Here is an 11,794-nt window from a genome sequence, read left to right on the forward strand (position 1 = left end):
ACTCTAATCCTTATTGTATTAAGTGTCTTTACGTAATATCATCATTTAAATGATTTTAATTCATTCATAACTCTTTCCAATCACCTTGATATCAAGATACCAGATTATTATATACTTCACATATATTTTTTATTTGAATTCATTTTCTTTTTTTTTTTTTTTTTTTTTTTTTATCAATATTTACATTTTCAAAATCCTTTCGATACAGACTCTTATATACTTTCTATCATCTTGTGTATTTCTTATTTGATTTTTTTCTTTCTTTCTTTCTTTTTTTCTTTTTTCTTTCTTTTTTTTTTCTTCTTCTTATTATCATTATTATTAATAACATTTTAACTTTTCCAGGAGATAATTTCATTTTTTTACATTTTATTATTACAATTCTTCTCCATTAATTGTTAGCAGATAATTGTTAATTAATATTATTGAAATTCTTCCATTTGATATCTCTAACTTTACAAAATCATTTTCTATGTCTTCGACATATACATACTTATATATATATATATATATTTTTTTTTTTTTAATTTATTTCCTTAATTAAATCCTTAATAATTTAATTTAATAATAATATTCCTTAATTATTGTCCATTTATATTAATATATAATTTCACTTAGTTCTCATCAACGTTATTAAAGCCAGTTTCTTTAATCTGATACATATGCATTCATATATATATATATATATATATATATATATATATATATATATATATATATATATATATATACAATTTGATTTCTTTTATAGATCATTCTTTCAAGATAATCGAACGAATGAGAAATAAGATAGATTCTTCAATTGATTTATAAACTCTTTTCAAACTTGTATTCATTTATTTCTCCACTTATACATTCTTACATGTTTCCTTATCATAATCGATTATAGGAGATTAGATTAGAAACTACGTAATCGCATTTTTTCTTCTTTTTCTTTTCTTTTTTTTTTTTTTTTTTTGTTTTTTTTCTCTTTAGAAAATTTCTCTAGTATTTAAAAATGTGCAAAAGAAGAAGGAAAAAAAAACAAAAACAAAAAAAAAAAAAGAAAAAGAAAAAAACAAAGGGAGAAACGAATAAAATTTCATTATTGCATTATTTAGAAAATTATTAGAAAATAATTGTAATAAAATGACGTAAAGTATTTTGTATAGGCGATAACGAAATTGAAATGAAATTCTTCGTATATGATATAAACAATAACAGATAAGTCTAAACGAAGATGACGAACTATAGGACGAAGTCAAACATTTGAAATGGTTTTCTCTCTTCTCCTTCGTCGTCACTTTCCCCACCAAACTGGCCTCTTCCCTTCGTACACATATTCTTTCTCTTTTCTTACAAAGCAAACGGTGAACGAGGAACTACCAGATCAGTTTAGTCGCTGTTCATCGTTTGCCAAGTTAACACGTTCTACGAGATTCTTTTCCTTTTCTTTGTTTTCTCTCTCTCTCTCTCTCTCAATTTTCCATCCACAACGCAGTAATTATTATCTTATATTTATTATTATCGTGTAGAATAATTATACGTTTGACACGTACTTAACATACGTTTACGGGTGATAGATACTCCAAAAAAAAAAAAATAAAAAAATAAAAAAAAAGAAGCAGGAAATATCAAATTCGTATAATACTTTTATTTACTTATCTACTTATTTATTTATTTTACTTTACCTTCTTCTTATTCTTCTCTACTTTATTTTATTCATAGAGAGAGAGAGACAAAAAAAAAAAAAAAGAAAGAAAAAAGAAAAGACAGAAAATATCAAATTCCTATAATACTTTTATTTACTTTACTTTACTCTTTCTTTGTTCTTCCCTTTTTTATTTTATTCATAGAAAAAAAAAAAAAAAAAAAAAAAAAAGAAAGAAAGAAAGAAAAAAACACCAAAAAAAAAAAAAAACAAAAAATAAGAAAAATTTCAAATGTCAAATCAAAATGTAATCTATATAAATTGACTTTAACCGATCTTATTCATAATAACAGTGGAACAAATAGGAAACGACGGAGTTTGTTATTTATTTTCGTTTTTTGCGTTTCGCATTACCAATTGGGATAAGAAATTGAGAAACAAAGAATATATATTAATTCTTGAGGATGTAAATGTAAGTACATATATAATATCGGTGACACGTGTACGTGAAATTTAATATTACGTTTCCGGTCGTTATGTCGCCGTATTTTATGTATATATATATATATATATATATATATATATATATATATATCTCCGTTCCAAGTTACACCGTAAACTTTCTTATCTCGAGAAAGAATTCGTTTCAATACGCGAACTTCCATAAACGGGGAAAAAAAAAAAAATAGCTTCGGGCTTGTCTTTCTAGTGAAAGGAAAATAAATTGTGTTTCAAAGAGGTTCGATTGGATTTTACTTTTGAAGAAAATAGAAAAGAAACAAAAAAAAAAAGAAAAAAAAAAGATAGCAGTTAATAACAATCGTAATTCATTAGTTATCTTAATGTTTTCCTGGTTTTTTTTCTTTTTTTTCTTTTTTTTTCTTTTTTCTTTTCTTTTAATTTTCTTTACAAACGCACAAGCAACGCGATTTGATTATTATTATTATTATTATTATTATTATTTGGAAAATTTTTCAATTGTATTAATAATTAAATTAATAATTCAATTTGTATTTAATAACGTTGATAAATTAATTTTAAAAGATTCCAACAGGTGCATTGTATTATTAAGATTAATAATTTTATCATAGATTATGTTAAATCTTTTTCGTTATTTCATACAATGTTTCATATGATATTTTTCTTTCGTTTATAATTAATTAAATTTCGTTTTAGTATGAACAAGGAGAAGGAAGATAATGCGTAAGACGTATTGTTCTTTGGATTAATAAATTAATAGTATCGATAAAGTATTAATAAATAAGAAGGAAGTGGACGGAGAAGAAAAGAAAAGAAAAGAAAAGAAAAGAAAAGAAAAGAAAAGAAAAGAAAGAAAAATGGAGAAAAATTGTAAAATTGAGACAGGACTACTCAGCATGGATAATAATAAAGTATCCATGTCGACAAAATTGGCTTACGCCTTGGGACATATTTTCAACGATCTGACAGCAGCCATGTGGTTCTCATATACTTTAATTTATCTGCAAAAGGTTTCTCTTTTGGAGCCAATAATGGCTGGGACGTTATTGTTATTAGGTAAATAATATATTATATTATGAATAAAATCAAATCTAAATCATATAATAACATTGGAATGTTATACTTTTGAAGGTCAAATCGTGGATGCTTTCACAACGCCAATCTTTGGCTTTCTCGTCGATCGTTACTGCAAGAAAAAAATATGGCACGTGATCGGCTCAGTTTTGGTCACCCTAAGTTTCCCAATTATATTTGGAGGTTTCGCTAATACCTCCAATTCTATCATCATGTTCTTTTATATACTGAGCATCATAATCTTCCAGATTGGTTGGGCAGCCGTACAGATATCGCATTTATCTATGATACCATCTTTAACAAACTCGTTACTCGGTCGTACCGAATTAACAGCTATAAGGTAAAACAAAACAAAAAAAAAACAAAACAAAAAAAAAAAAACAAGATCCATCGAATGAAATAAATTATATTAATATTCACTTACTCATAAGTCGTTTTTATATTATAGATATTCAGCACAGGTGAGCTCAGCGGTAGTTGTTTTCGTGGTCACATGGATTGTCCTTCCAACAAATGGAGAATCGATGGTGCTACTCGATCAACACGACGACTACAAATTCAGAGTTAGTATTAAGAAAAGAAAAGAAAAGAAAAGAAAAGAAAAATGAAAAGAAAAGAAAAAGAAAAAAAAAAAGAGTTAAAAGAAAAGAGAACAATTAAATAATTTTCATTTCCATAAATATATATATATATATATAAAAAAAAAAAAAAAAAAATCATATTTCCAAGACATTGGACCAATCCTTTCGCAGAATATTGTGATCGTTGTAACGGCATTCGGTTTGACTGCGACCACTCTCTTTCACATTCTCCTGAAGGAAAATCTTTTGGAAAATAGGAGTCAATCACAAGCCAAAACGAACCCCGACGAATCTAGTTGGCTTTTAGATGGTTTTTCAACCCCAAGAAGATCCTGGTTTGGTACATCAATTTTATTAAGAGTTGCAATGTTATATGTTGCTAGTAGATTATTTATAACCCTTGCTACTGTTTACTTACCACTTTATATCGAGGAGACAGCAGTTGGTGGTAAACAAGCATTGGCCACGGTACCATTGGTATCTTATTTATCATCCTTCATAGCTGCATTGTTGTTAAAATATATGAACAGATCTTGTGGAACAAAGGTACATATACACACACACACACATATATATATATATATATACAAATTCGTATCATAAAATTTTTCTTGAATTATATGAAAATTTTATAATTTAAATTATCCATATATATATATATATATATATATATATATATATATATATATCGTTCATTTGATAATAATTATTATTTGATTAAATTATTTAGATATGTTACCTTTGCGGAGCCCTCATTGGTATTCTTTCGGCAGCCATTACAGAATTTGGCGGGAGTTATGGAATCGTTACATACACAATTGCCATTCTTATTGGTGCAGGCAGTTCGATTACCATGGTAACGGCTTTAAGTGTTACAGCTGAAATTATTGGTCCTCGAACTGAAAAAAGTGCATTCGTTTATTCGATCGTAACGTTTCTTGATAAAGTCGTTACGGGATTGGTCGTAGTACTTATCGAACGATGGTAAGTTCATAAACCCGGGAAAATTCAAATATGAATTTTCATCGAATATCGTTTCTTTCTTTTTTCGTTTTTTTTTTGTTTTTTTTTTCCTTTATTAATTCATTTTCTTTTTCCTTTATTTCGTCATTTTGTTCTCTTTCTTTCGTAGGAGATGTCATCAACAAGAATTATGTCCAAATTATAATCGAGATACTTTGGCAATCGTATGTGCATCGTCGATGCTACTTGGTCTTATTACTTTGTTATCGGTATCACGTTGTTTGACATAAATGCCCGATTATAATTATTATTATTATTATTATTATTATTATTATTATTATTATTATTATTATTATTATTATTATTATTATTATTATTATTATTATTATTATTATTTTATTCATTTTTCTTTTTTTCATTTTTTTTTCTCGAAAAGATCTTTTGATAATACTGTTATCTCGTATATGTATATTTTTTTTTTATTTTTTTTTTTTTTTTTTTTTAGCAATATATGTTTTATTGTTAACGTTTGTTTTTAGATCGTTTCGTTGATCGATCAGGATCTAAGGAGATTAGAACGAATTATTATTATTATTATTATTATTATTATTTCCGTTTTTCTTTTTTCTTTTTTTTTTTCTTTATTTTTTTTATTTTTATTTTCATAAAGATTTTCAAACGATAAACCGTTCAAAGATTTAACCATTCAATGATGTATTATTAAATATTGTTTTTACAAATGGAAATATTAGTAATTAATTCGTTTGGAAATAATCGAAGTACTACACGTCGAACGTAGTTTTTTTTTATATATATTATTATTTTTTTTTTTTTTTTTTTTTTTTTTTTTATTTTAGTAATATTTAATAATAATATGTTTGTAATTTTTGTACAAGCGCAAAATTATATTATTTATTTTCAAGTTAACGTCCGATAGATTTTAGAGATATTTTTAAGATTCTTTTTATATTTGGATTTTGTGAGGTTAATTAACTGTTCGTAATAAAACAAAACGAGAGAGACATAAAGAGAAAGAGAGATAGATAGATAGAGAGAGAGAGAGAGAAACGAAGTTAACCTAAAAGTAATGAAAAATTTTTGATATAAAATATTATTTATTCTTTTACGAAGTCGAAAGTCCAACGAGAATAATCGAATGAATATTTTGTAAGCATATAATCTCTTGGAACTTATTTAATGAATTATAATTTGTTATAAATAAACTTATTACTATCGTATACTATGAATCTTACCTTTGACCAAGTGATGTCATGTTGTCGATGTTTGCATGATCTGCAAGAAAATATACTTAGAAATAAAAAAATTGAATAATTAATTAGGCGCCACGTACAATTTCTTCTTTCTTTTTTTCTTTCTTTTTTTTTTTTTTTTTTTTTTATAATATATAACATATTATCTTACGACGAATAAATTTTTCAAAATGTTCGTACGTTCTAACGAAAGAAGACGCTCGTTGATAATTGAATATCTCTAATCAAAAAAAAAAAAAAAAATGAAGAAGAAGGATATAAAAAACTATTTGAAAAAAAATCCGTACTTAAAAATCCATATAGAGCAGGTCGAAGCAACAATAGAAAAATTAATTTTGCGACGAATTTAATTTGGATGCCGCGTTCTACTATTTTTTTTTTGTTTTTTTTTTATATATATATATAAACAAATAACAACAACATATCGTTTTATGGCGAACAATTTTTTTCGAACATCGAAATATTCAAAGCCTAATGTAAAAAAAAACTCATTGATAATTCACAATCGAATATTCCTAATCAACGAAAGTTAAAGAAAAATGATTGAATAAGCAAAAAAAAAAAAAAAGAAAGAAAAAAGAAGAAAAAAAAAACAATAAATAAAAAATCATTCAAAAAAAAAATCCAGGCGTGCGCGCGCGTCTAAACGACGCGGATAATAGTGTGAAAAAAAGAAAAAAGAAAAAGCAAAAAAAGGTGAAGAAGAAGAAGAAGAAAAAGAAGATAATGATAATGAAGAAGAAGACTAAAAACAACAAATAATAACGAGTAAAAGACGAAATAAAGAAAGAAAGCGAAAGAAAAAGAAAAAGAGAGAGAGAGAAACAAAATGAATTATATTTGAATGTGCATTCGCAAGATGGCGACGGATAGTGCAAAAGTAAGAACGTACCGAAATGACGGAATAAATAGTAAACATTGGCGCTGCAATCGGAACGGCGTGGGTAAAGACGAACGACGGGCGGAAGATGCGCGTAGAGTCATTGCGCAGGCTCTTGTTTTGCTCGACAGTATAACGGCAAGGGACGTGGAGGAGAGTTCGTTATTGGTTGGAGTTAAGTGAAGTGGGGCGAGAGGAGTGGAGAGGGGATAGCGAGGCACGCTCTCACGGGGCATGGCGTGGTGTGCGTTCTAGTAAACAACTTGTGCGCGACTCGCGCGGATAGAATTCGTTTGGTCTCGACAAATTTTTCCTCCTTTTTTTTCTCTTTCTTATTTATATATATATACATATATATATATATATATGTATGTATGTCTCTATGTGTGTGTTATGTGTATATGGATAAGTACATGTATGGATACAAACAGATACAGTAATAAAAGAAGACAGACAGACACGCGTACACAGAGAAAGAAAGAAAGAGAAAGAGAGAGAGAGAAAGAGACATAAACAGATTAATAAAAATATATAAAAGTGTTGTGTGGTGGTGTATATAAATTGTACCATTAATGAGCATGGAATGCCGAGTAAATATCCTACATCTCTTGTGTGTGTGTGTGTGTATGTGTATGTGTATTTTCGTGAATTTTGAGTGTATACGTGTATTACTTTATTAAACAAAGAAGTAAATAAATAAATAAATAAATAAATATATATATACATATATACGTACACATACATACGTACATTCATACATATGTAACTATACGACGACGATATTCGAATGGAATAACTTTCGGTGAGTTCGTGCGTGCATTACTCTCGATAAAGTGTATGTGTTAGTGGTGTATTTAGTGTCGTGTATACATATATATATATATATATATATATATATACACACACACATATACATCTCTCTTTCTCTGTCGGAGCTACTCTCCTACGCTATTTCCGCCTATTTTTTTTTTTTCCTTCTATCTATCCCTCTCTTACTCTTTCTCTCTTACTCTCTTACTCACGCTCACGCTGCGTATTCTCTATCTATCTATCTATCTCTAGACGATACAAAACGTTCTAACCAACGACCTCGTTTTTCGGTGTGTTCTCTCTCTCTCTCTCTTTCTTTTCCTTTCTCTTTCTCTCTCTCTCTCCCTCCCTCTCTCTTTCTCTTTCTCTCTCTATTCCTATATCTATCCTTCGTACATTTATATATTGTGTGGCGTGTGCCCGCGTGTATGTATGTTGTTATTGGTGAGAGATAGAAAGAGATAGATAGATAGAGATAGAGAGAGAGAGAGAGAGAGAGAGAGAGAGAAAATAAGTAAGAAAGAAAGAAAGAGAAATAAAAGAAAGAAGGAAGGAAGGAAGGAAGGAAGAAAACAGACAGACAGACAGACAGACAGATAGACAAATATATAGAGATAGAGAAAGAGAGAGAGAGAGAGAGAGAGAGAGAGAGAAAGAGAGAAAAAATTTGTGTATGTACAAGAAGAATATCACCAAAGTGGACATCGTGGATGAAAATAGAGCATCTTCAAGGGATTTTCAATCGTGGGTGATGGTACGCCGCACCATTTTATCGTCGTCAACAACGTTGTCGTCGTCGTCAACATCATCAACATCGTCAACGTCGTAGACGTCTTAGTGCCGTCGTAACACGCCGTCTCGGTAAGTGTCCCCTTCCACCTTTTTCCCCCGTACCTTTCCATCTCACCCTTCTCTCTCTCTCTCGCTCGCTCGCTCTCTTTCTCTTAACTATCCTTCTTCATCAACCACGCGTGCCTACGACGTATATTTTCGGAACACGGGCACACCAACGACGCTACTTATTTACTTACTTACTTACTTACTTACTTACTTACTTACTTACTTACTTATTTAGTTACTTAGTTATTTACATATGTACGTTACGTATGTATTTATGTATATATGTATTTATGTATGTACGTGGAGACGTAACGTAAGTATAGTGATGTACTCACGTGCTGTCTCACTCTAACTCATTTACAATAATATCAACGAATAGATTGACTATTTACAATGACATTTCAAATTATCAGCTTTTATTATTATTATCGTTATTGTTATATCGTCATTATCCTCATTTTTGTTATTTTGTTTTGCTTTGTTTTCTTTTCTTTTTGTATTTTTTGTATTTTTTTTTTTTTTTTTTTCGTTGTTTTTCTTTTCTTTTTGTAATACGTATTACAAGAGTGAGAGAGGGGGGGACTAGGTGTTGTACATCTTTTTCTTACAAGTTTGTTTTTTTCTCTCACTTTCTTTTTTTTTTTTTTTCTTCTTTTTTGTATAAATGAAAACTCGATCGATTTGGATGTGTTAGAGAAAGAGGATAAATGGATAAATATGTAGATAATGATAGAGATAGAATTTGGAAAAGGGTGGCTCCCAGGGCGTTTCTGTGAAGAACACTCTCGACTTATTTCTTCCGAGGGAGAAAGCATCGATCTTAAAGAAAGAGAGAAGATAGATAGAGTGAGAGAAAGAAAGAGAGCGAGTGTGGCCGAAAAGGGGATAGGAGGGAGGGACCCGGGGGAAGGGAGATCGGGAGAGACGTTTTTCACCCTCGATAACGAGTCTCTCACTATCCCCTCCCCCCTTTTCTCTTCCTCTCCCCCTCCTCTCTCGTCTCTTTCTCTCTCTTTCGTTCAAGTATATCAAAATACGAGCGAATACGTTGATTATATTTTTGGAAAGTTTTCTATCTTTCTTTCTCTCTCTTTCTCTCTCTCTTTCTCTCATTTCTCTCTCTCTTTCTCTCATTTCTCTCTCTCTTTCTCTCATTTCTCTCTCTCTTTCTCTCTTGCAAAGACATATCGCCTTTCACACGACGATTCTTCGTTTAGTCACTGACCTCCCGTTCGTTCGGGTAGCTTCGTTCGTCACCGTTCTCCTTCGTGTCGTCGTCGTCGTCGCCGTCGTCGTCGTCGTCGTCGTCGTCGCCGTCGTCGTCGTCGTCGTCGTCGCCGTCGTCGTCGTCGTCGTCGTCGTCGTCGTCGTCGTCGTCGTCGTCGTCGTCGTCGTCGTCTTTTTCTTGTTTACCACGAAGGGACGATGGAAGAGTGAGAGAGAAAGAGAGAGTAAGAGCGTGTATGTCGCGTGAATATGTGTATGTATATATACATATGAGTATAGAGACCAAGTAAGAGAGAGAGAAAGAGAGAGAGAGAGAGTAAGTGAGTGAGTAAGCAAGTAAGAGAGAGAGAGAGAGAGAGAGAGAGAGAGATTCGGAAAGAAAGAGCAAAAGCGAAAGAGACAGAAAATCGTGTGCCGATGGCGGCAGCGGACCACCGAGCTCGAGGAAAACGCCGGCGTTCTTGCTTCTCGCTGGATTCCTTTACGGTCGACGGCGCTGAGAGCGAAGGGAGAGAGAGAGAGGGTATCGATCGGACCTACCGGTTGTTGGTTGCCTACTACTACATTATTACTACTACTACTACTACTGCTACTACACTACTACTACTATACCACTACTACATTACTTTACTATTACTATTTCTACTAATCTATTGCTGCTAATATTATTACTAAACTATTGCTGTTACTATTACGCTATCACGGCATTGCAACCGTCGCCAATGGTGCTCTCTCTCTCTCTCTCTCTCTCTCTCTCGCTCGCTCGCTCTCTTTCTCTTTCTACTTTTACTTTTGATGCCCTTTAACGAAAAAATATCAATCTGGTTTTTGAGCCGTATAAAACGGGGAATATGAAGAGATCGATCATAGAATATTTGTGAGGTTAGATTTTCTCAAGTTTTATTATCGTCGTATTTCATTAGTTTTCTGTGATCTTTTTCCTTTTTTCTCTGCTCCCCTCCCCCCCCCTCTCCATCCCTTTCCAGGGATTTTTCCTTTCTTTTTTCTTTCGTTGAGCGCGCCAATTTCAAAAGCGACGACATTTAATGAGAAATTTTTATTATTAACGAAAAGCAATAGTAATATAAGTTGATAAGGTTAATAGGAGGTCGGGAGAATTGAAGGATCATTGATTAGAAATTGATAAAAGATTATAATATCAATTTCAATAAATTATTTCTCTCTGTGTCCATGTGTATAATAGTTCACTTTTATGCTACCTCACTTTTAACGAGAAATATTAACATATTTTTAGATTCGAATTCGTTAGGATTTAGGATGAAAGGATTTTTTGAGGTTAACTCTTTTATTTCATTGAATTTGATTCGTTCGAACGGTTGTTGTCAAGCGCGCGTATTTCAAATTGGAAAATGATAGATGTGATGTGATACTTTTGAAGAGATAGAAGTATATAGTATTTCTTTCGAAGTAAAAAAATTATTGTAAAAGAAAAGTCATTGCAAATATTTTGATAATATATTAAATATAAATTAGAAAGAAATAATATGCCAAAACGTTGATAAATAATAATAATAATAATAATAATAATAATAATAATAATAATAATAATAAACACGATAAAATGAAAAGAAATTAAAAAAGAAAATAAAAATAAATAAATGAATAATTCTCAACCTCTTTCATCAAATTCTCTCTTGTTCGTCTGTAGAAAAACGCGGGAATTTCAAACGAGCCGAGGTTTATGAATGACTGACGTCATCATCGTACACACATAAATGACGTTGCAAAAAGTAAGAATTTCTAACGGGCGACTCGTCGGTGATAATAATATGGATCACACGATGGTGTAACCTCGTGCTGCAATTGTTAGAATATATTTTTCTATTCGTTTTCTTTCATTTTCTTTCTTTCTTTCTTTCTTTCTTTCTTTCTTTCTTTCTTTCTTTCTTTCTCTTTTCTCTCTTTTTCTTTTATTTTTTTTTTTTTCAAGTATTTACTCGCGACCCACATCGTGTCGTCGCGAACGAATGCGACGTAGACGTCGATCGATATCGGACCGTGTTGCGTAATCGTTATA

The 11,794-nt window shown here is 30.7% G+C and overlaps 2 protein-coding genes and 1 long non-coding RNA gene across 7 annotated transcripts in view; 2 read left to right on the forward strand and 1 right to left on the reverse strand.

Moving 5' to 3' along the window:
- The first annotated feature begins 1,846 nt into the window (after window positions 1-1,846).
- LOC124429913 (major facilitator superfamily domain-containing protein 12-like) lies at window positions 1,847-5,966 on the forward strand. The gene is made up of 7 exons (XM_046975802.1): window positions 1,847-2,102; window positions 2,807-3,166; window positions 3,242-3,524; window positions 3,633-3,747; window positions 3,937-4,311; window positions 4,496-4,749; window positions 4,898-5,966. The coding sequence occupies exons 2-7, from the start codon at window positions 2,968-2,970 to the stop codon at window positions 5,016-5,018; spliced, it is 1,347 nt and encodes a 448-aa protein (XP_046831758.1). The 5' UTR covers window positions 1,847-2,102; window positions 2,807-2,967; the 3' UTR covers window positions 5,019-5,966.
- Window positions 3,381-6,997, reverse strand: LOC124429915. Of its 2 annotated transcripts, XR_006943592.1 has the most exons (6): window positions 6,892-6,997; window positions 5,982-6,021; window positions 4,505-4,664; window positions 4,184-4,267; window positions 3,609-3,734; window positions 3,381-3,517 (listed from the first exon to the last, which is right to left on the reverse strand). It is a non-coding gene; the product is annotated as an uncharacterized LOC124429915 (long non-coding RNA). The 2 variants fall into 2 exon arrangements; XR_006943591.1 differs by lacking the exon at window positions 6,892-6,997 and having other exon boundaries at window positions 5,982-6,161.
- A 267-nt stretch (window positions 6,998-7,264) lies between these two features.
- LOC124429912 (insulin-like receptor) overlaps window positions 7,265-11,794 on the forward strand; it is a 74,225-nt gene continuing 69,695 nt past the window's right edge. For 3 of the 4 annotated variants that reach the window (XM_046975797.1, XM_046975801.1, XM_046975800.1), the window contains exons 1-2: window positions 7,265-7,681; window positions 8,375-8,550. The gene's annotated coding sequence lies outside the window, so the exon portion shown is untranslated. Of the gene's footprint in view, window positions 7,682-8,371; window positions 8,551-11,794 lie in introns of all 4 variants that reach the window. The other variant, XM_046975798.1, reaches the window with a different exon arrangement.

Source organism: Vespa crabro, chromosome 16, assembly GCF_910589235.1.
Source record: "Vespa crabro chromosome 16, iyVesCrab1.2, whole genome shotgun sequence".
Lineage (NCBI taxonomy): Eukaryota > Metazoa > Arthropoda > Insecta > Hymenoptera > Vespidae > Vespa > Vespa crabro.